The sequence below is a fragment of the Amphiprion ocellaris genome, chromosome 15, assembly GCF_022539595.1.
Source record: "Amphiprion ocellaris isolate individual 3 ecotype Okinawa chromosome 15, ASM2253959v1, whole genome shotgun sequence".
Classification (NCBI taxonomy): Eukaryota; Metazoa; Chordata; class Actinopteri; family Pomacentridae; genus Amphiprion; species Amphiprion ocellaris.
Window position 1 is genome coordinate 26,302,595 of NC_072780.1, and position 22,238 is coordinate 26,324,832.

At 37.5% G+C, this 22,238-nt stretch overlaps 1 protein-coding gene across 1 annotated transcript in view; it reads right to left on the reverse strand.

The window, feature by feature from the left end:
• The window catches only part of LOC111571909 (collagen alpha-1(XIV) chain), a 245,817-nt gene that overhangs the window by 210,636 nt on the left and 12,943 nt on the right, over nucleotides 1-22,238 (reverse strand). Inside the window, exons 4-5 of the mRNA XM_055017695.1 lie at nucleotides 9,083-9,226; nucleotides 6,734-6,817 (exon numbers count right to left, since the gene is read on the reverse strand). Of these exons, the coding sequence (XP_054873670.1) occupies nucleotides 6,734-6,817; nucleotides 9,083-9,226 (228 nt within the window). The remainder of the gene's footprint in view (nucleotides 1-6,733; nucleotides 6,818-9,082; nucleotides 9,227-22,238) is intronic.

Here is a 22,238-nt window from a genome sequence, read left to right on the forward strand (position 1 = left end):
TGCAGTCAGTATGGGGACTAGAACTGTCTTTGCCACCAGCCTTTGGACTTTTAATAATCCTGTTTTCTGTGTTTAGTGAAGCTGACTCCTGCCTGCTGTGTTCCGAGATGCTTAAGACTGCTGGTCCTCCGCTCTGCCTAGGATTCTGTTTCTAACGGAGGATTCCACCTCTCGCCAGCTTCATTCCGGGAACCACAGGCTACATCTTGGACGAAACACCCTGGGAGAAATATCTACCTTCATTGAACTCATGGACGCCCACTTAACTTCCATGCGTTGAGTTCCAAAGAGGGAGAGAGTCGGATGAGGCCAGGCCACGGACTGTTTCCCTATTAGTCAGCTAAGTTTCCAAGCCCTGGTATCACCAGACTATTAATGTTTTAGTTGTACATTGAATTATTACAATCTACGTTCCGCACTAAATACTATTTGTTTTTTATGCACTGCATGAAATAGTTTTTAGTCTGAGGATTTGTGTTCAGGATTAATTAGAGTCTAGGCTGGGTTTAGTTTTTGTATTTTCAGTTGTTCTCCTGCCTTGGTTTTACCGTACGTAGGTTAACCGTAGTTTCAGTTTGTCGTTCTCGTGTAGTTGTCCTCTGTACCACTAGATGGTTTCTGGTTTCATAGATTAGTTTAGTTTCTGGTTTAAGAGTTACATTTCCGGTCCCTGTGTATATACCATCTTGTTGTAAATAAAGCATTGTTAAAACGTTTATTTGAGTGCCGTTTGATTTCCTGCTCCTGAGCCTTTTTGAACCTGCCGTAACAATATTTTTCTATACGCTGTTTTATTTTTTTTTCTGTCTTTAAATTTAAAAAAACTTGGTTTACAGTATGCAAAAAGAGAACATGTGCAGAAAGCACCTCTGAATGTTCAGGATTTGACTCCTGCACACAACAAATTAAATGACCCACCTCTGTCACACGCATTTCATGTCTTCAATATAGATAATATAGGGCAAAAACTTTTAGCCACTAAAGATCTTTAGTTTCTCATCCACCAGGGAAAACCCCTAAGGAGGCATCTAATTGGTCAGTATAGTTTCCCGGGAAACATGTTTTATGGTATGACCTCATGATCAACCAATGAGGTCTCTAGCCAGCTGTAAGTCAGGGTCATGACACCAGAAATCCATAGTCCGCACCAATACTCAGAATACCTGTTACAATATCACCACAACAAATCAACCAGATGTGTAAATTCACTGTCAGGATTTTAATTTGTGTATTTCAAAATCACAGAAAAAAATCTGCAAAATTCAAATGGAAAATTCTGTAAAATTACAGAATTTTTTTTTGGTTGCACTTTTCCTCAAATTTCCAAGATTAACACAGAGTAGCCCAATATTTCTGATTTAAATGGTGGCAGAAACGTACATTTTTACTGTAGAAGTTGTCAATGAAACTTCAACTAAATGTCTTAATGGAAAAAAAAAAGATCACAAAGTTGGATTGTCACAGGGATGTCTGCAGAGAGAAGAAACAGACAAACGCTGACGGAGTTCTTGCAGCTGGAACGAGTTAGAAAAAGCACATTTATGTTTAGTTTTGGCTGTAATTACCTCAGCATTTTGAACCGGGTCCTTCTGGACTCGCTGCTTCCAGTTCATCTCCGCTTGGAACCATCTTATGCAGCGACTACAAAGTCTGTGACGTCTAGCAGCCATTTTTAAAACATCTGTTGAGCTTCTCACAGACAAGCGGCTGACAGCAGATCTGTCACATTTGCATCACTCGAACATGTTAAACATCGTGAAAGTGTTGAAGCAGATGTCATCTCTGCTGCTGATTAATCAGGCGGATAAAGTTCCAGACTGAAATAGTCTCAATGTCCTCCTTGTTTCTGTGCATATGATGCTGAGTGGATGTTTAATTAAGACGCTGATTGGTTTAATTAAAGCTACAGAATTCTAATTCTTCACTGCAAACATGCTCCAGGAAACAAAACAGCACCAGATCGGCCAGAAACACTGGCTCCAATCAGGACTTTATATAGAAATACTGCAGAAACAGATGAATCTCTCTGTATTTTGCAGCTGATTGGAGTTTTACATTTACTTTCTGTGGCGACATTCCCACAATGAAACAGTTTACATCAACCAGCAATTACTGGTTTCACAGAGCTGCAGGGGGAGGCCAAAAGAGGAAAAATCTAAGAAGCATCCAAGAGAAGTTTGTGATGCTTGAGATAAAAATGAAACTGAAGAGGAAGGAGGGTAGTCTAAAGAGAAAAGCAACAGACAGCAGGGACAGCACAGGTCATGAGCACATATTGGCAGCGTTGGTGTCATTACCGTCACTACTAGAAGGTGACACAAAAGTTCCACAATGCTGGATCAAACAATTCCATAAAAAATGCTAAAGAGCAATTTTATGAAGACAATGCACGAAAACCCCTGAAGCAAAGGATAAATATGTCTTTCAAAAAGGATGTTCCTGCACAACTGAACTGCCTTTTCATTCAGATTTTCAAAGAAATGTAATTTCACTATGAAACAAACTAATTTTCTCCCCAAAAGCTGAGACTGTGATGATGATCAAAAAGGCTTCCTGTTTGAAAGATGGAGAAAATGTGAATCTAAACTTGCACAAGCCATAAAATAAAACACAAAGAGCCTCTAATACGATAGCTTAAATAACAAATGTTAAAATCATAAACTTATAATAGGAAAGAGGCAAGGAATTAATGATCCAGCGCAGATTTTTACATTTTTACAATTTGAATTTATAACAGAATTCATCTTATGTATTATAGGACTTTTTACCACTGTGATCAAATTCAAACTAAATTATAAATGCTTAAGGTCTGTTGTGTTGACTTTGCAAAGAAAACAAGTGGTCCCTTAATAAATGTTTTAAAAGCTCATATATTCTTAATATTATACAAGTCCTGCTTAATACCTTAATAATAATAATAATAATAATAATAATAATAATAATAATAATAATAATAATAATAATAATAATAATAATAATGCACACAAAAATTTTGTAAGTAAATAAATAAAGTAATATTCTGGCAGCTGGAGTGCCAAAAACAAACAAAAAAAACTTGCGAAATAAAAGAAAATGATCCTTTTCCATGATTAAAATAGATTTTCTAGTCTTCTACATGAGATGAAGTGCATTCTTTTTACCGTTTAATAGATATTTACATGTGTTAAAACAGTGACATTAGCAATTATATATTACAGATTTAATTTTTTCAATTGTTTTTACACTGGTAAATGTCCTTTATTAAATTTAAGACAAAAAATACATGATTTATGTCAAATTAAAGCTAGAAACGTATTTTTAATTTTTTGTAGATTTTTAGTCTGTGTTTGGAATAAAAACACGAACTTAATTGTGTTTTTATACTTGTGGGCAAAGTCATCCAATTTTTAAAAGCTGCTTTTTTCAAAATCAGATGTGAGTGGAGACTGTATATGTGCATTTAAAATGACATTTATGGTTCTCTCTCCATTCATTTAGACGGGAGTCTGGTCAGAAATCACCTCCTGGGGGGTGACCGAGCCCATAAAGACTAAATTAAATCAAATCCTTAACGATTTTTTGCTTCTGCAACCGCTGAACTTCCCCCACAAGAGCAATTAGGTTTCATCTAATCTCAAGTCTGACGCCTTCACACTCTGGCTCTGCCTTCACAACTCCAGTTCCATGTGAGAAAGTCTATAATTGCATGAAACCTCAGACAGGATTAGAATGACCAGAGGACAGGTCAGACTTAACTCTACGCTGAGCTGCTGTGTAATTTCAGGCAGAAACAGAGAGGAATCCTGACAGGATTTTGAAAGTTTCTGCCATCTGGAGGAGAAAAAATATGACCAAATCAACCAAACCTGCCCTGGAGGAGTCTGGTGCTGCTGAGGGAAGAAGAAAAAGGCCTATTGGAGAATTCATGGGGATGAAGTGACGGTTGCTCTGGTTTTATTTCCGCTTTCTCACTGAAAATGTCACCGAAAATGAAATTTAAACTGCTGCAATGACAAACATAAAACAAACGAGGTGACTGACATTCACAAACAAGCAGATTTAGACGTAACCAAAAAAAAAAAAAAGAAAATGTCAAGTATTCATCCCATTGTGAGGATTTTCAAAGCGAGCGGAGGCTGTAATTGTGGTTTGAGACGGCAGCTAAACCGTCCGCCAGAAATCCCATCTGCACCATCATTAACACCGTTTCAAGGCTTCAGCACTCGCACACATTTTTAAAAAGCTGCAAAGGAACACGGCACAGCATCAGGTTTCTGTCAACAAAACACACAGAGGCAAATATGCTTTCAGAAAAAAATGTTTATTGAATTTAAATGGAAACGTTATTGCGACTTCTGCTCTGTTTTATCCACTGACAGATACATTTACAGAAACATAAAAGATGGGAAAGACCTCTCAACAGATCATCAGCAACACCAACAAAAACGTTTAAAAAGCCGAATCAACAGATTTATCATACCGAAAAACTACATCAACCCTCTGAACTTGCTCCTGGCACGTTTTTCTTCACTGTGGGTTCATTTTTCACTGAAATATAAAGTCCTGTGGCTCTATGAAAAAACCACGACCATGACTAGAAGTAGAAAGAACTCCAAAATGTCTCCTGTGCAGAATGGCACAGTCATATTGCCAGAAATCAAAAAGAAGAAAATCTGATTTTTTTTTTTTTGTCATTAATTATTTTACAAAATGTTTAAATATTTGGAATCTATCCAATATTTTTCCAAGTGTTTACAGATTTTAATATCAAGGTCAACCAATATCATCTCCACATAGTGTAGATATTTTCCTACTCGCATTATTAATTTGTTGCCCTGTTTGTCGGCCTAAAAAAGTCCTTGAATTTTTATCAAGTGCTTTTTGGTCGCAGCTTAACAACTGATAGCTTCTCGGTTGCGTTGCGGAACACAGAATTTTTTAATTTTAACGAAATCCAGTTCGAACAAATGGTTTATTTTTGAAGAATTTTTTAATGAGATGTGCAGAATAAACCGAATTTGATGGAATATCAGAATTTCAAGCTTAGTTTTGGTTCAATTAAATAGTTCCAAGGACTTTTGGAAAGTTGAAAATTGCAAATTATTTAAACTTTCTGACTGATATATTTAAATAAATAGCATGTCTTTTCAACCCACTAGTGGGTTTTGGGGTTCAGAGGGTTATAGCAGTACAGCTTTAGTATAGCAGTAAGTGTAATTTAGAGATATTCTGTTGAGGTTTGAACCTAAATCACAACTGTAACACAACATGGTTGCAACGAGGAGCACAGAATTTTTGTTTTCAAAGAAATTTAGTTCCAACAAATGTCCTATTTTTGGTGATTTCTTCAATGAAACACATAGAATAAAGCGAATTTGATGAAATACCATTATTTCAAGCACAGATCTGGTCAGGTTGAGTAGTTCAAGAACCTGTAGAAAGTTGACAATCCTGTAATTCTTTGTGTTTTTTCAGTTTATAGCTGATAATAAAAAAAAAAAATATTTCTTTCAAACTAACCATTGGGTTTAGGGGTTCAGAGAGTTAAAGAGGTACAAAAGGTGTCATTCTGAGATATTTTGTTGGGGTATCAAGCTAAATTTACAACTTTATTACAACTGTAACACAACAAAACATGGTTGCAATGAGGAGCACAATTTTCTTTTGTTTTAAAAAAAAAAAAAAATCCAGTTAGAACAAATGTCCAATTTTTGGTAAATGTTTTAATGAGAAGTGTAGAATAAAGCAATTTTGATGAACTCTCACAATTTCAAGGTTAGTTTTGGTTGAGTACAGTAGCTCAAGGACTTGTGTTTTTACAGTTTCTAGCTGATAATTTTTATTTTTTTTAAAAAAAACATGCCTTTTCAACCCACTGGTGGGTTGTGGGGTTCAGAGGGTTAAAGCAGTACAAAAAAATGTAATTCTGAGATATTTTGTTGAGGTTTGAATCTAAATCACAACTGTAACACAACTGATTGTGCAGCTCAGTCCTGCTGGGCTGTCCAGAGTTTACCTGGTTGTTTCCTGTTGTCTCTTGTCGGCGTCTGATTGTTCGCCTCAACTCTTACAATCACTTTTAAAATTAGAGCTGGTTTGTGTACGGCGCTCATCTCGATTCATTTCCTCCTCGCTGTGGACTCTCGCTCGAATTTCCTTATTTTTTGCACCATTTCATTTCATTTCCTTTCCCTCCATTTTCTCGGGAATAAGGTTCTTCAGCAATCACCGTGTAAGTGCAGAAATATTGCATTCACAGGCTTTTTGAAGCTCAAACGCGTGAGGACGGTAATCATGAAGCCTCATGAAATGGCTGTTTTCCAAAAAAACGCCTTTGATTTACGGGAAAGAATCAAACTCGTCCTCCAAGCAACAATCGGAGGCTTGTCCAGCCGCCACTCACCTGCTTCTACTGAACTCCTTTCTGTGAGGAAAAGATCAGTGTATTGAAAATGATAGCTTCATGTGTCAGTACCGGGGAAATCCTTTTAAAAACATTTCTTCACAAAAAGAGAAACTGCTTTTATGGGGGAAAAATGTGGTTTGTAAAAAGGAAAATTTCTTTCTGGTTACAGAGCACTTTTTTCATACTTTGCTTTTTAAAGTTGTTCTAAAAGAATGACAGGTCCAGATGTATCATTTCAAAGAAGAGCTTCCTCTGCTCGAGAAGGTCTCGAATCCAGATGCAACTTCTAACAGACGTGAATCGTTTTCCTCTCAGACTGTTCTGTCGTTTCCCTGCCGAGGTTCTTACCTTCTGAGATCTCGTTGGTTTCCTCGGTGCCGCCGCTGCTTTGTCTCTTTTGGGATTGAGTCGTTTCCGCAGCTGATCGCTGAGCTGGAAGGAAAAACAGAAAGCAAATATCTACATTAATAAATGGTCTGAGAAGGACTACACAGTACAGAAGCTGGAATGCATTTTGCCAGCTATTAAATTACCATCAAATGTTTTGATTTTCTGATTGAAATTTAATATTTTCTAGTTTCTAGATTTTTTCATCTGTGACAGTAAATTAAACATCTTTTGGTTGGGCAAAACACAACATTTGAGGACATCATCTGTTACACTCATCAGCGTTTTTCATAATTTTTGATATCTTAGAGATGAAACAATTAATCAGTGAATCGATAAAATAACAAATAAACAGATTAACCCTCTGAACACAATACAGAACCTGTTGGCTGGTTTGAAAGACATGTTGTCTTTAATAATGCCAAAATTACACTAAAAGCGCTACAAAACTGTAAAAACAAAAATTTGTTCAATTTCCCACGGTCCTTGAACTACTCAGTGACATGCCAGTCTGTTGGAAAACACAACTAAATCTGAGCTTAAAATCAAGATATTTCATCAAAATCACCTTATTTGACACAACTCTTTTCGTAATTTAAAAAATAATTTTAAAATGAAACCACATTCTGTAATACACATCTGGCATAACAGAAAAAGCCAGATGTAGTTAGCGATAGTAGTTATTATTTATTTTTACTGCACTTTCATTTGTAGAAGTAAAAAAACTGCTGGCATTAAGAAAACTTTTGGGTGAACCTCCTGCTGGGTCACAGGCATTTTTCTGTAGCCTCACATCACAGATAGCAAACACTGTAGAGACTGCTTTAGCATAGCCATCCACAAAAGGCACCTATATTCACACAGTCTTCTTCACAGCTGCTGCCAAGATGTATCAGATTTTCCTTCCTGAGTTTGGTAAGACTTGCTTCTCACAGCTTTAAAGGTACAGCTGACACACAACCTGGAGCTCAGACTTTAGTCATCAGAATACGTAGAGTTTAGCAGCATAATTACTAGTGGATGAACATCAAATGATTTTCTGCTGCATTTCTTACTAATATAAACATGAAAGGTGTCAATACTCAGCAGCCTGGTATGCTGATATATACAAATGAATGAAAGATTCCATTCACTGCTGTTTGTGTTTTCTAAAATCAATGAAAAATTATGATAAATCCTGATCTCAGTGTTGATCAAAATAATACTGATTATCATTTTGTCATCAGCATCAGAGAGATGTTAGCACAAAGCACGATTAATGGCTTGCAGATGAAGACTGAAATGATGCATCAAACAGCCTTCTTTTATTGGCGCACGCTCAGAGCCTGATAAAGAAAACCAAGCCATTGGGAGTCCAATTGGAGTTTTAGGTTTTGTTCAACTGGGCGTGCAGAAGGAAAGCCTGGCCATGTTAAACTTGCATTGTAGTACACCTCTCAAAGAGGCCCTGCTTTTACAATATTAGGTTTGCTTTACTTCCAATATAGAGCTTTTAGTATCAAAAGCTGCCAAAAACAGCTTCAGTTGTTTAGATCTACACAGTTTCCTTCAACAGTGCAGCACCAACATATCATAAACAAATATATAAGACAGCAGAATGGTTTCTCAATGCTGAGTCAAAGGAGTTTTTCCTCCTCTGCTATGAATACAGGAAACACCTGTGGATGGTGTGCATTCAGATCCTTCTTTAAAAGCTCTACATGCAGCTCCGCTGTTTTTCCTGAATCACAACACGACGAGCAAATAGCAGCCGGCTGCTGAATGTCAGCCGCCGAAACTAAGCAAACAGTTGACGTTGTTCTGTATTCAAAACACTGAGCCGAGGCGCTCTGCTGCTGCCGTCGTTTCTTTGCTGCACTCGTGTTTCTTCTCGGTCTTGCAGCAGCAGCGCGAGCAGCATGAGGCCAAGCAGCGGAGCTCGGCTTTCAGATGACACTTTCTCACACGGCTCTGAATCACAGCGCCCACCGCTGTGTCGCTCTGTACAAACTTTGGAGCCTCTTGTGGCCAAACCCCAATCAGTGATGTCACGGCAGGTTCTCCGCCAATCACAGCTGATAGGGAAACACCCGCTGTGACATCACTGATTGGAGCCGCCATCTAGTGTCAGATGGTGGTCAACCGAGTTTTCTGATGAATGAGTAAACGTGGAGGTCGCGTTCAACATTTTTTTTTTCACATTTTATTAATCTTACAACTTTTAATGACACCGTACGTCGATAATTCTGTTAAAATCCCATCTGAAATCAACATTTCTCATATAAAAGGCTGCATTTCTCTTCAGAATCCCACTGAGGGTCGATGTCTTACCTTCATGTTTGGCCTGAAGAGGTTTGCTCTCCTTCCCCCCTCTGACCGCAATGATCTTAAAGTTGTATTCTTTCATCGGGTCAAAGTCTTCGATGATCAGTTTGGCGTCCTGCTTCGATACCTCAGCCACCCTCTGCACTTCACCTGTGACCAGGAGAGACGAACAAATACTGAGTCTGATGATCAGAGAGAAGAAACATTTCTTTTGAAAGGTTAATTTAATTGTCAGTCCTCCACTCAAACAAGCGGCCCATTAACTCTGTCAACTTCAAGCAGTTTCTGGGCGTTTTTTTTTTTTGCTCCCGTTACATTTTAACTCACTGTGGACTCATTTTTCACTGCAACATAACGTCCTGCACCCCTGTGGAAACAACACAACCACAACTAGAAGTAGAGAGAACTCAGAGATGTCTTTGGTGTAGTGTGACACAGTGATGTCAAGAATTATGTAAAAAAATATATATTTTTCTGATTCATAATTTTACAAAAAATGAAAAAACCTGGAATCAATTTGTCCAACATTTTTAGTGCCTACAGGTGTTACTAATACTGGACAAAATGGTGACTACGTACTAAAGATAATTTCTTTAGTTTGTTTTCATACTTGTCCACTATCCTTTATCAGTTAAAAAAAAAAAAAAAAAAAAAAAAAAAACTTTTTTTGGCCAAAAAGTTCCTGAATTTTTGTCACATGACTGTTAGTCACAGATGAGTAACTAATGACTTCATGCTTGCATTGAGAAGTGCAGAATTTTTTATTTTATTTTATTTTATTTTTTGGCAGAATCCGGTTGATACAAACTTTTTAGTTTTGGTGAATTTTAAACGAAACACATCGAATAAAGATTTGGGTTTCCAGCAGAGCGGCATATCAGACTACAGCTTTTGTCACTGTTGACTGCCTTGCCTGTGCTTTAAGTACATATATTTTAAAGCTGCAAAGAAGTCTTTATATTTTAAAGTCATATTTATATTTTAAGGTTCATTATTAGCTGTGGTTTTCTGTCATGCAGCACAATGTTAGCTGATTTTCTAGTTATACTTTCTGTCAGATCTGGGACTCAAATCATTTTCTGAAGCCCTTCAAGAATATTTATTGGACAATTAAATTACCATAAATGTGCAAGGACAAATGGCTTAAATTAGCTTCTAACTACTAATTGAGTAGGAGAAGCTTCTGTTGGGGCAGTAGTAAATTAATAGACGTGGTAAGGTCAAGAGTATAGGCCCAGAACAGCTGCCAAATAAAGGAGTTAATTTAACAGGGAGGACATTTAAACATAGTGAGGGCAGGAAAACAGCCCTCACTTTTCTGGCTACCAGTCAAAGCAGAAAAGGAATAATATGATTTGAAAGCCATTTTTAGGTCAGCTAAAGGAGAGGATAGAAGATGTAGAGATCAATAAATCACCACATAATGGTAGACAGTTGCATCTGGACACATTGCACATTCTAATATAAATTTGGTGTTTGATTACAAAATTGGCTTCATTTAATCAACAGAACCTCCCTCTTTTTAGGGCATAGACCAAGAAGAGCACCAAGTTTCTGCTTCAGATATCTTTGGACAAAGTTTGTGCATTACCAGCTTGAAGTATTTGAAAGTACATATTCCACTGAACCGTGCTTCATTGTCTTTCATTCTCCTTCCATTGTGCTGCTCTGGTTGCAATTCAAAATGGTGTTTTGGACTCATTTCCATTGTCTAGCATCTGTTCTAATGTCACTTTGCAAGAATCACAGCCCTTAAGGAATCTCCATGTAATTATGTAAAAGTATGAATTCGACAACACCTGTTTTAGCAGCACAAAGATCTGCAGAGAAGAAGTTTCAACTCCAAGAGCAGAACTTTTCATCCCTGAAGGAGCAATTAAACCAGGAGATGTCGGCCTACGCTGGCTGTAAGTCGAGTGTTTCAGACTTATGTCGATGGGAATATTCTGAGTAGCATCTAAACAGAGAAGCACTGACTCATGTTTTGAGAAAAACTTTGTTTTTTTTACCATCTGACCTGTACATGAACTTTGCTGGCCTGGAACAACAACACAATGATCAGTACAAAGATGTAAAGATGCTGACAGACAGATGAAAAGGAAAAGAAAGTGGAGATGAAGACATTTTTAAAGAAAATTAGGAAGAATAAAAGCAGAAAAAAGATTGACTAAATAAAAGGTAAGTGAAGACAAAAGGCCAATTGTTTAGCACAATTTTGGGGGAAATTATGAAACTGAGAAAAAAAGAGACAGAGAAATCACTTTCTAATTAGATCTTTCTTAACATTTATATTTAATAGCACTTATTGTCAAGCAAAAACACTATTCCAAACTTCCAGGAACACTGACTAAACCAAAATCTCTGCACATAGAAGTGAATGCAGGTGCAACCAACATGAGTGAATTTCTTGAAACGCTTGTGCTCTTTAAAGACAGTTTGACTTTTGACTCGCACTAAGAGCAGACATTCATTTGAATCATCACTGACTGTACCTACAACTGAACCGCAACAAAGAACTAAAAGGCTTCAGCAAACTGCTCCACAACACAGGTCTGTAAACTGCACTCCAACGAGTCCAATATTCATTTTAACAAAAAAGGCTATGACTAAAAACCCCTTAGTACCAGGGCTACACAATAATTGTTTCAGCATGAACATGTAGTCACATTAACTCAAACACAACATCTTACATTTGTAAAAAGAAAACCCCATGCTTCGCATTTTCCACAAGTAATCTATAAATTTGGTTGCAAAACAAAACCCAGCATCAGTTGTATGGAAATATTTGAGCTACAGGAAGGATTATGTCAACCTGGCGATTGTTGTTATTTGTCAATTAACAATTTAAATCAGCACCGCAAAGCTCCGTATGACGAGTGCGAAGCTAGATCCGAATGCAACGGCTCATGCTAAATGCTAAAGCAAAACACTATTTTAGATGTGTTTGCCAGTGTTGTGCCATATTACAAAGATTTCACATGCCTTTTTTTGTATTATTCGTTTTTTTGCTATGCAGATGCAGTCCCCTACAAAACCACTCAAATCATCTTAGAATTATCTATTCTTTCCAGATAGAGTTACTCAAGTCATCTGGCGTAATTTACAATACTTTTTCCTTTTGCAGAAAAGCAAGATATTGCAACGCCAGTTTTTGTCCAATTGTCTTGCAGCCCTGCTCAATACTACTGCGAAAAGGATTTTTTTTTCCAAAAATACTTCACACTCTGCCTCATTCACGCACATCAGGTGTCTTCCTCAAGGACACTCAACATAAGAACACGAGGTGTCGACAATCAAACTGCCACCTACCATTATCATTACCACAACCAGTGCTGTGATGATGACATGCTCTTTTCTACATAGAGGAGTTTTTGGCATAACAGGAATTTTTGTTTATCAAATGGTAAGAAGTTGCAGGAAAATGCAAAGATATATGTCACAGTCTCTTTGCCTTTACTGTACATGGACCTGATCATGCTAACTGTGATGCAAAGTCACCCAACAAAAGGGTCTGAGAGAAACCGGAGAAACCCTGCAAAGTAACCAATTACTGGAATCACATTGCATTTATCTGTAAAAAAATAAAGCCGAATTCATGGTTTCCACATCACTATGCCTCCACCAATACAGACTTGGAACATGGTACATTATTCGTACTGCAAAAGTTACTCATAGCATTGACCCCCATATCAAACAAACAGAAAAACAATCGGGACTCCCATGGAGGTTTCTGAGTGGCTGTGACTTTGCCTACATATAGCAACTTGGTACTGTAGCATTGTCATGAGTGCTGGAAAAGTGGGTGGACATGGCACAGAATATCTGGAGAATTTAGAACTTCCCACAGTGTTTGGTCACCTTTGATGGAAAGCAAGTACAAATCAAAGCACCTACTAAGTCCTGCAGCAACTACTTCAATTACAACTCTCCTAATGACAAATTATTAAGGTGTTGTTGACGGAGAATCTCCTCAGTCTCTCGTCACAACAAGCATTCATTTTAAGCACCATTTGTTTTCCTGTCACATGTGCAGCGTAGAGAATCCGTACGAATTTGTGCAGATAATGAAATTTAGAATTAATAGCACGAACCTCCCTCAATGCAACACGTTACTGTTCCTAAATTCATCATTAGCATCATACAGTTACAATTATTGTTACTAGCTACTGCCAGTTTCACTTTGATTCTCTAAAACAGGGAATGAGCTTCATTCTTTCCACAACATTTCCCCATAAGATGCTCTTTGAGCAGCTTTTCACCAACTTCGGTGTCTGCTTTGTGGTACTACTTTATTAAATTATTACTGTACTACTGTCATACCTCTTTTTGGTGCAATATCAACACATTCAAAGCTGGGAATTATGAATATTTTGATCAAAGAAGAACTCAGACTTTTCTACATATACTAAAATCTTCACCATATCAGCATTTTTCTACTTACGGAAAAATCTGGGCAATATTAATACTTCTCTATTAGTATTTCTACCCATGAAAGAATCTGTGCAATACTAGTGACGTGCAATATCGTTATTTCTACATGCACAGGAACCTCGACAATCTGAACCAATACTTGTGTATATTTTTGGTTTATTTTTGCATTCTTACTGTTAGTCCTTACATGTTTGCACTATCTCGTTTTCTGCTGAAACCATGCAAATTTCACCACTGTGGGATTTAAAGACTTATCGTATCATATCGTAAAGAGCATACAAACAAAAATCTTGTGCGTGTCCTCCTCTTTCAAATAGGAATTTGTGCTGATGTGTTGGCATATGTGAAGTTAACAATATATTATGCACTCGCAATAACGCAACAATGCAGGTGATGTTGTGGAGCAATGCAAAAGTAATCAAATGAGTATTCTAACAAATTACTGTCCACAAGAGGTAAACAAGTACATTTTTAAGTTTTGACCCAAACATTGGGCCACAACTGCCACATCTACAAGTAAACTGAGATTTTAATATTACTTTAAGTGATATTAGTTTTGAGAGGCCTTGAGATTTAAGTAATTAACATATATGAGCAAATTGAGCATGTTGGGAATGTTGTGTTCAAGGACCCTTCAGCAGAGCACATGGCGGCAGATGAAGATACTTGGTAGAAACTGCCATTAAACCTGCCCTTTACTTATTGAAGAGCCTCTCAAATCTCCCACAGCAGACCATCATTACATATGCTAAGTGTGCACATGTACTACACACCTCTCCACTGTCTCAAACAGCTTCAAACTATTTGCAAATATGTCAAAATGTCTTCAGTTCCATCTGAAAGTGACATGATCCCTTAAAGTGCCCAGAAAAGAAGATGGACACTGAGAAGCCCTTGAGCATCGCAAACCGAGCAGAGGAAAGATTAGCTTTATTAACACCTGAGGGGCCAAGACGCTTAACCCAACAGCGAAAACTGACAAGAACTAACAGTAGAAGGTGGTAGCCAAGAATATAAGCAAAAATGAAGTAAGGACTGTAAATAAAAATCAAATAAAAATACAAATCAAGCATTTCATCCTGCCAAATGTGCTGCAGCAGGTTTGGCAGAAGTCAGCAGTTTGTAAATTGACTGAAGCATCAGTTCCTACATTCTGGCTTTAAGAGAGTCTGTCAAGTCCACAGATATTGACGGAGAAGTCCAAGATCATCAGAGCAACACATGGTAATTAGGTTAGGAGTTTGTGCTTATTCCTTCTTTGCTCTTCTCGGTGTGAACAAATTTAACGTCTTTTTTTTTCTTGTTATTTCATTCTCGTACTGTCGCTATTGCTACAGAACAAATGTTCCAGTTGGGATCAATAAATCTTTTCAAACTGTCAGTATCCCAAAGCTACTTTCTTCTCCAATCTAATTGTCAGCAGCTGCTCCAACAAAATGACTGACAGCAAAAAACAACACGCTGCGCCACTTTTTGAACAAGATTTAGTTCCTTTAACTCTTGAATGACAAAAAGAGGATATGCTACAATTAAGATATTTATACTTAAATTTTAAGTCTAATAAGTGAGCATTAAAGCTTCAAGATTTTGAGCTATTCTGAACAGCGTTTTACCACTTTAGCCTATATTAAAAGGCACACGTGTAATAATTTCGATCTTAAGACAACAATGACAGACACAAACAAATGTACGTACAGAAATCATATGCAATAATAATAATAATCATCATAATAATAATAATAATAATAATAATAATAATAATAATAAATAACAACAATAAAGAAAGGACCTCACATTGATATGCATCAACCCACTGAACCCCCAAAATTCACCAGCGAGTTTGAAAGGTTTTCAAGTTATCTTTAATAAAACAAAAGAAAAAATCCATCATGTGCAAGTAGCCAGAAACTGAAAAAAAAAAAAGAAGGAGTTGTGGGATTTTCAACTTTCCAACAGTCCTTGAACCTCTCATCTGTAAACAAATCCTAAATCAAAACTAAAAATTGGGATTTTACAAAAAAAAACTTTATTCTGTTTGTCATATTTAGAAATTCTTCACAAGTATTGAGATTCTATAAAAAAAAACTAAAAATTCTGCGCTCCTCTGCACAACTGACAACTTATGACTCAGCTGCAACCAACAGCCATATGTCAAAAAAATCTGTGACTTTTCGATCAAGCCGCGCTGAACTACACGCTGTGTACAGAGTGTAGCTCTTCCACCTTCATTACACTCGCAGTAACTCCAGCCTACAGCCAGAAGATGATCGTCACTCACTTAGCCCAGGTGGCACAAAGCCATCCCTCCTATTTCCAGTTGCTTTTTTACTCATTTCTCCAAAACTAAGCGCTCCCCAAAGGCGACATGTTGCAAAGCGAGCTGTGTGGGCTTGTCTCAGAAATGAGGCCATCGCGCTTTGGTGGAAATGTCAAGAATATTTCAATATCTGGGGGGACTGTGAAAAAGGCAGGAAGGCTTTTCTGGCATATGTGAGGCTGAAGTGCTCATTACTGTTGGAGTGAAAAGCACATTGTGTGACAGAGGATTAAAGGGGAACCTCATTGTTTACATATTATCTTACATATAGAGCCAGAAAAAATTACACTCTGCACTGAAGCAAGTTTTCAATTTACATGAAAGTGAAGCAATGATTTGTTAAAAAAAAAAAAAAAAACCTAAACAGAAAGAAGGAACACAATGTTTTTCTTCTTTGACAAGAGCTCCAGATGATGAGATTTTGCCTGGATCTCTCACTTCTTTTACCTTTCTGCAGTCAAACATCCCTCTTTCCTTTTGCCTCTCCAGCTTCATCCTGCCCTACAGCGTCTTCATCTTTTTTTATATTCCTGTCATTCCCTCCATCCATCCGCCCGTCCGACTCTCCTTCGCGGTGGCTTTCTGTGCTTACTGCACCTTATCTGACATTTTCTCCATTACTGTGATCAAACAGGCAGCCAAGCCACGCCACAAGCTACAGGTTTACTCCACCGCCGGCTGACAGCAGCACTACTGGAAGAGGTTGGCTTCACTTTCAAAAATTCAGGATCACATTGGTTTGGTGCATCCAGCGGTGAAGTAGGTAAAACTAGAATTACCGCCCAGCCAGTCAAATTGAAGTTTACATCAATCTCTGCCTCTGTTCATGAGTTATGGTGTGGACTAAGACAGAAATGGGTTTTGCAGATCATTATGATGTTACAGTGAAGCTGACCTTTGGAGTTTGGGGATCAAAATTTGACATTTGTGTGAAATGTTTTCATTATTGGTGTATAAATTCTCAGGTTATGGCCATAAACAAGTTTTATGAGGCCACAGCGACCTTTAATCACAAAATTGTGATGAGTTCCTTCTTGTTTCCAAGAGGATGACTGCTACAAATTCACTAAAGGTGGGAGTTTGTATCCAAGATTTCACTCTTTCAGTCAAGACACATAACTCATTACCATAGGTGAGGTTTGAAATGAAGAACAAAAGAAGAGAAATCAAAGTAAAGTTGCTGCTCCTTTGAGTTGAAAGAAGCTAGCTGATGTGATTTGGGCAATTGATTAGCACATGTACCTCCTAGACTTCATCATTTGGAGATTTTCCAGGCATATCCAACTTTGGGGAGATATCAGGGTAGACTCAGAACTTGTTTGAAGGATTACATATCATCTCATCTGCCATGGGAACACCTTTAGATTACTCAGGAGAAACTTGAAAACATTTTTGGGGAGAAGGACATCTGGAATGACCTGCTTCATGTGCTGTAACCACGAACCAACCTCAATAAGCAGAAGAAAATGGTTGGATGGAGGAGTGGATTTTTCGAAGCGTTAAAGGGATATGGCACAGATTGGAATGGGACTAATGGACAGATGGACATAAATACAAACTTAAAGCTCAAAAACTTCACACTTCACCACAGATGAGGTATAAAAAGTGGTTGAACGTTGGAAAGTCACCAGTCAGAAACAGTCTCAACAGAAAAAGACCAACACAATGAACAGATGCCATTTATTACTTACTTTCCGCAGTATTCATCTTCATTGGCTAATATTCAACACGTGACGAAGGTTTACAAGTCAACTTTACCATATTGAACCAATTATGACTCCCAGGTCAAATCAGTGAATGTCCATACGTCAAAATGTATGAGGCGCAAGTGTGAACTTTAGAGTTTGCATCTATGAAAAGCAAAAACTCAACCAGACTTCAATTTTGTCCATTCTACCCTTGAACGTCATCTCCTTTTGCAATGATACAGCGATCACTGTACACCTGCCAAGTTTGAAACGCTCCCTGGAAGTCCTATGAGGTAATAAAGTCGAGAACCATCTGCATATCGATACTGGTTCTCCTTCACAGGGAACTTAAATTTCTTTTTGGAGAAGAGGAAGACATTTCAGGGAGACATATTTGACGAGTAAGGTGCATAGAAAATTGGGTTGTCGGGAAAAAAACATGCATTTTCAATGCACTGTGTCTGAGCACATATAAGCAAAATGGCACAAACAGTTCAGGACATTTATGCCAAATGTTCTCTCTCAGCTACTTCAAAACGCTACAGTGGAACTTATCACTGACTTTCTGATCCTGAAGGACAAATCCACAATATACAACCACGTAAATGTTGAACAAGTCAACAGGCACGCTCCAAGTGGCCGAACGCACCTTCTTCAGTCTTGGAGACTGCAGATTGTTCCACTTAAGACTCCTATTTGTTCTCTGGTTTGTAAACCATTGTAAATCTTGTCACCAATGAGGACCTTTGACATGAAAGTTGGATCAGTTTGAGACAGAAAGCGACGTTTCCTCAGATCCAGCATGAAACTGCAAAACAAAATCTACAAGTGGTCAGAATGGTACTTCGAGAGAGCGTTTTAAACATTGGAAGGAGCACGAAGATCACTGTATCACTGCACAAGGAGACTACTTCAACAGGGTTTGGGACCAAATTTAAACAACAAAATTTTGCTTTTCACATGCACATTCCCAGAGCTGTTCGATCGCACCTTGTCCAAGTCAAACTTGAAGAGAAGCGACTTTTCCCCCTTTTCTCAGGAAGCGCCATCACTATATTTGCATGATCTTTCTTTAATGGAAACCAAGTGGCATTATTTTGCTTAATATATCATCTTTTGTAGTTCAGTGTAGCTCAGAAATCAACAGTCTGTTCAATTCTCTTGGCGGAACAAGTCTATTATAAACTATTTGGTAACATAGTAAGCAGGGAGGACAGCAAATGTCACAGGAAAGTTGAAGTCATTCCCATATCATAGTGAGTTATCACATACATGGTTTGGTAGTAAGTAGTGATGAAAACACTGGCTTGAGAAAAAAAAGTCCTCAAAATATGTGACAGATTCTTTAAGGGTCAAATCTTCCTTTAAGGTTCTTGGTGTAGTTTTTGACGCGCAATGAGACTGAAGAGGCACATATTGTCTATATTTATGAATGTTTAAGTAACGAGCCATATATTGCATGAAGTAATGCCCCATTAACACAGAAGAAAGAAAAGTCCACCCACCAACCTTAGCAAAAAAAAGAGTGTGAAAGTTTTTCTGACATTAGAAATCAAGCCAGCTTAATTTGTTGGAATTAGAAGGATAGTTGGTTCTTGTGGAAAAATAATAACTTCAGAGGAAGAAATGTTGACACTAAGCTGCTGTAGGTTTTGGCAGGTATCCACCACCACGTCAGACTTTCTATCAATTATATGTAGTTAATTATCTGAACCTCAAAACCTGCCGGCGGGTTCGTTGTCTGGTATAGTACCGTACAAACTAATAGCACAAAATCGAAAACTCCCTTATCTCCAGGCTTCCTCCTGGCTTTTACTTTGGAAACCTTTGGAATCCTTAACAATATGAATTCTTAAAGCTTTCCGTCATAACAGTAACAAGAATAGAGGATCATTTTAACAGCAGCCCTTGCAGCTGCACTGTTTTACACTCCAATAAAACCATCTCTTTGCACCCTGATGCCTTTGTCAGTAGGAAAAATAACCAGACAAGAAAGAAAAGAAATGAGGGAAGAGAAAATAAAGACGAAACATGCTGAGATCCTTTAGCCACTAGTTGCTATCTGCTGATATTCATTCTAAATGGTTTAATTAGTGGTTTCTATGAAGTCAGATCAGAGGAGCTGATCAGGTGACGCAACACCTGCTAAAAAGGCTTCAGCGGTCTGGCAGTTCCACCAGGTGTCTATAAAAGACAACAACTGCAATTTCCAAGGTGTGTTCTCAGGAAATTCCCTCAACCAAAACATTTCAAAACCACAAACCTCATCAGACATTTCAAAATTTTATGTTATGGAATTTAGTGGATTTTCAAAGTGCGCAAGAGCTGATTTTCTTAATTTCTTGGAGCGCATTTTATTGCCTGAGGTCAGTCATTTACTATCACTGCAGGAAGAAAAAAAAAATCAAGATCGGCGGTTTTATACATTTGTTAACTTACTGTAAAGCTGGAACATATTGATAAATGCTTTATTATATGTATTATATGTTTTGTTGCATCAGTTTGAATTGATTTTTGCTGCCTCGGTAAAATTTATTGCTCTGTTATGCAAATTCAGCTTTAATTCTAATTTTTATTTTCTAAACACGTATATATGTTACTCCACAGAAAAGCTTGAACTCTGCGCTGTTTGATTTCAAATTGTTATGGCTAAATTAATCCAATATTACAACTCAACTGCCATAGTGTAGTACAGCTTGAATGATTTTTACTCCCTGTTGGCTCATTTTTAACTGCAATATGAAGTCCTGCTCCTCTGTCAAAATAGCATAATCATGACTAGAAGTTTCTGTGTAGTATATTACAGTTTTAATAACATTGACCATAAAACAGAAAAAAACTAAGTTGAGTTTGATTGGATTTGATTATCAGTGTTGCAAAAATCTAAATATACATGACATCAACATGGAAAACACTTTATGCACATGTTTTAACTTTATGTGCAGAATAAAGTGATTTTAATTAAATATCTAATTTTTACACTTAGTTGTGAATAATTTTCCAGAAATAACCGAAAGTCACAAATTGGAAGTTCAAGAAGCATTGAAAAGATAAAAATCAGATGATTTTTGTTCCCTGTTTTTACAGTTTCTTGCTCTGATAAATAGTCTAATTTGGGTGATTTTTTTTTTTTTTAAATAATAAAATGTATTTTAAACTCACTGGCAGGTTTCTGGAGTTCAGAGGGTTAACAGTCATTCAACAACCTGCACCACCATTAAAAATATTCACAACGCACACAGCCTTCACCAGCTGCTCCCTGTTGGGGTCTAGACTTTTATTTAAACTTTTAATAACAGCTCCCCTTATGACACATGATGTACTTTACAAACTAATCACACTATTGCATCATTGTAAACAGTAAAAATGTCTGCAGTGCACCTGCTTTCACTCACTGCAATAAAACAAACAAACAAAAAAAAAAAAAACTTGGCCACAGGTTTCAAACTGAGCAATACCCCCTACATATAATCACAAAGCAGCCTAGGAAGTGCACATACTACACACACCTCGTCATTTTATACCTATAATTACAGTAAATTCATGGCATAGATTTAATTTCTGTGGGGGCAATAAAAACAGTATGATGCCTGTGTTTCCAAGTGAAGATTCCAGACAAAGAGAAACCAGTTTGAATGTTGCTGCTGCATCAAAACGTCTGTACTGCTGCTAACATGACAGTGATGGTGCAAGTCTGCTTCTAGGTGCGGTGGCAGTTTATACTCAGTTACCACTTTATTAGATACACCTGGCTGAAACGTATGCAGGCTTGCCTTTCAAATAAATCTTATCTCAAGACTTGTATTGCGTGTTGATGAAACCAAACAACCTGAGCTCAAAAACCGACCTGTGGATTTAAAAGGCATATTATTTCTTTTAAAAGCATCTATCAGAGCCAGAAACTTTAAAAACCTAAACAGTAGATGTATGTTTAACTTTCAATCCTTGAACTACTCACTTGTGATGTGCATTTCTGTCAGAAAAATGAACAAAAACTTAGATTGTCATGATATTTCAGCAATATCACTTTATTCTGCATGTGTTATTTAAAAATTCACCAAAAATAAACTCTATAAATAAACCAGATTCTGTTACAAACTAAAAATTCTGCGATCCCCTCTGCAACTGGGAATCCATTAATGACTCAGCTGTGACCAACAGTCACTTGCAAAAATTCAAGGACATAATGGCTTAATTAGGCTGAACTGCAGACAGTGTTTACACAGAGCAAGACGAACATAGAAATGTACAAATTTAGAAACAAATTTACACAGAGCCGATAGGGGACAAGTATGGAAACAAATTAAAAATCTACATTGTAAACTATCAATAGCATGTAGAGCCACTTCAGTTTTTATGGAATTTTAAGCTTTAAAGAAGTGTAGATTCAACTTTATAGTCATTCAAAGTCTGTACTTTGTGTCAGACTGGTTGATATTCATGCGCTTTCGCAACAACACTTCAAATAACACCAGAACTGGATCCACTTATATGCAAAATGAACTCTTTAACAACACTCCAGACACAGGCTAAGCCGTACCGCATCACTGTTCAGTGGGCCGAAGGATCTCACAAAACTGAAAAACAAACTCGTTGACGTTTCTGTCAATAAACCCAAAGGTGTCTGCAGCAATCAACTCAGGTTTCCACAGCAGGAACCCGGACAACCCTATTATCGGTGCCATCAGACCCTGTGTGTGGTTCCACGTCTCTGCAGAGTGAATTA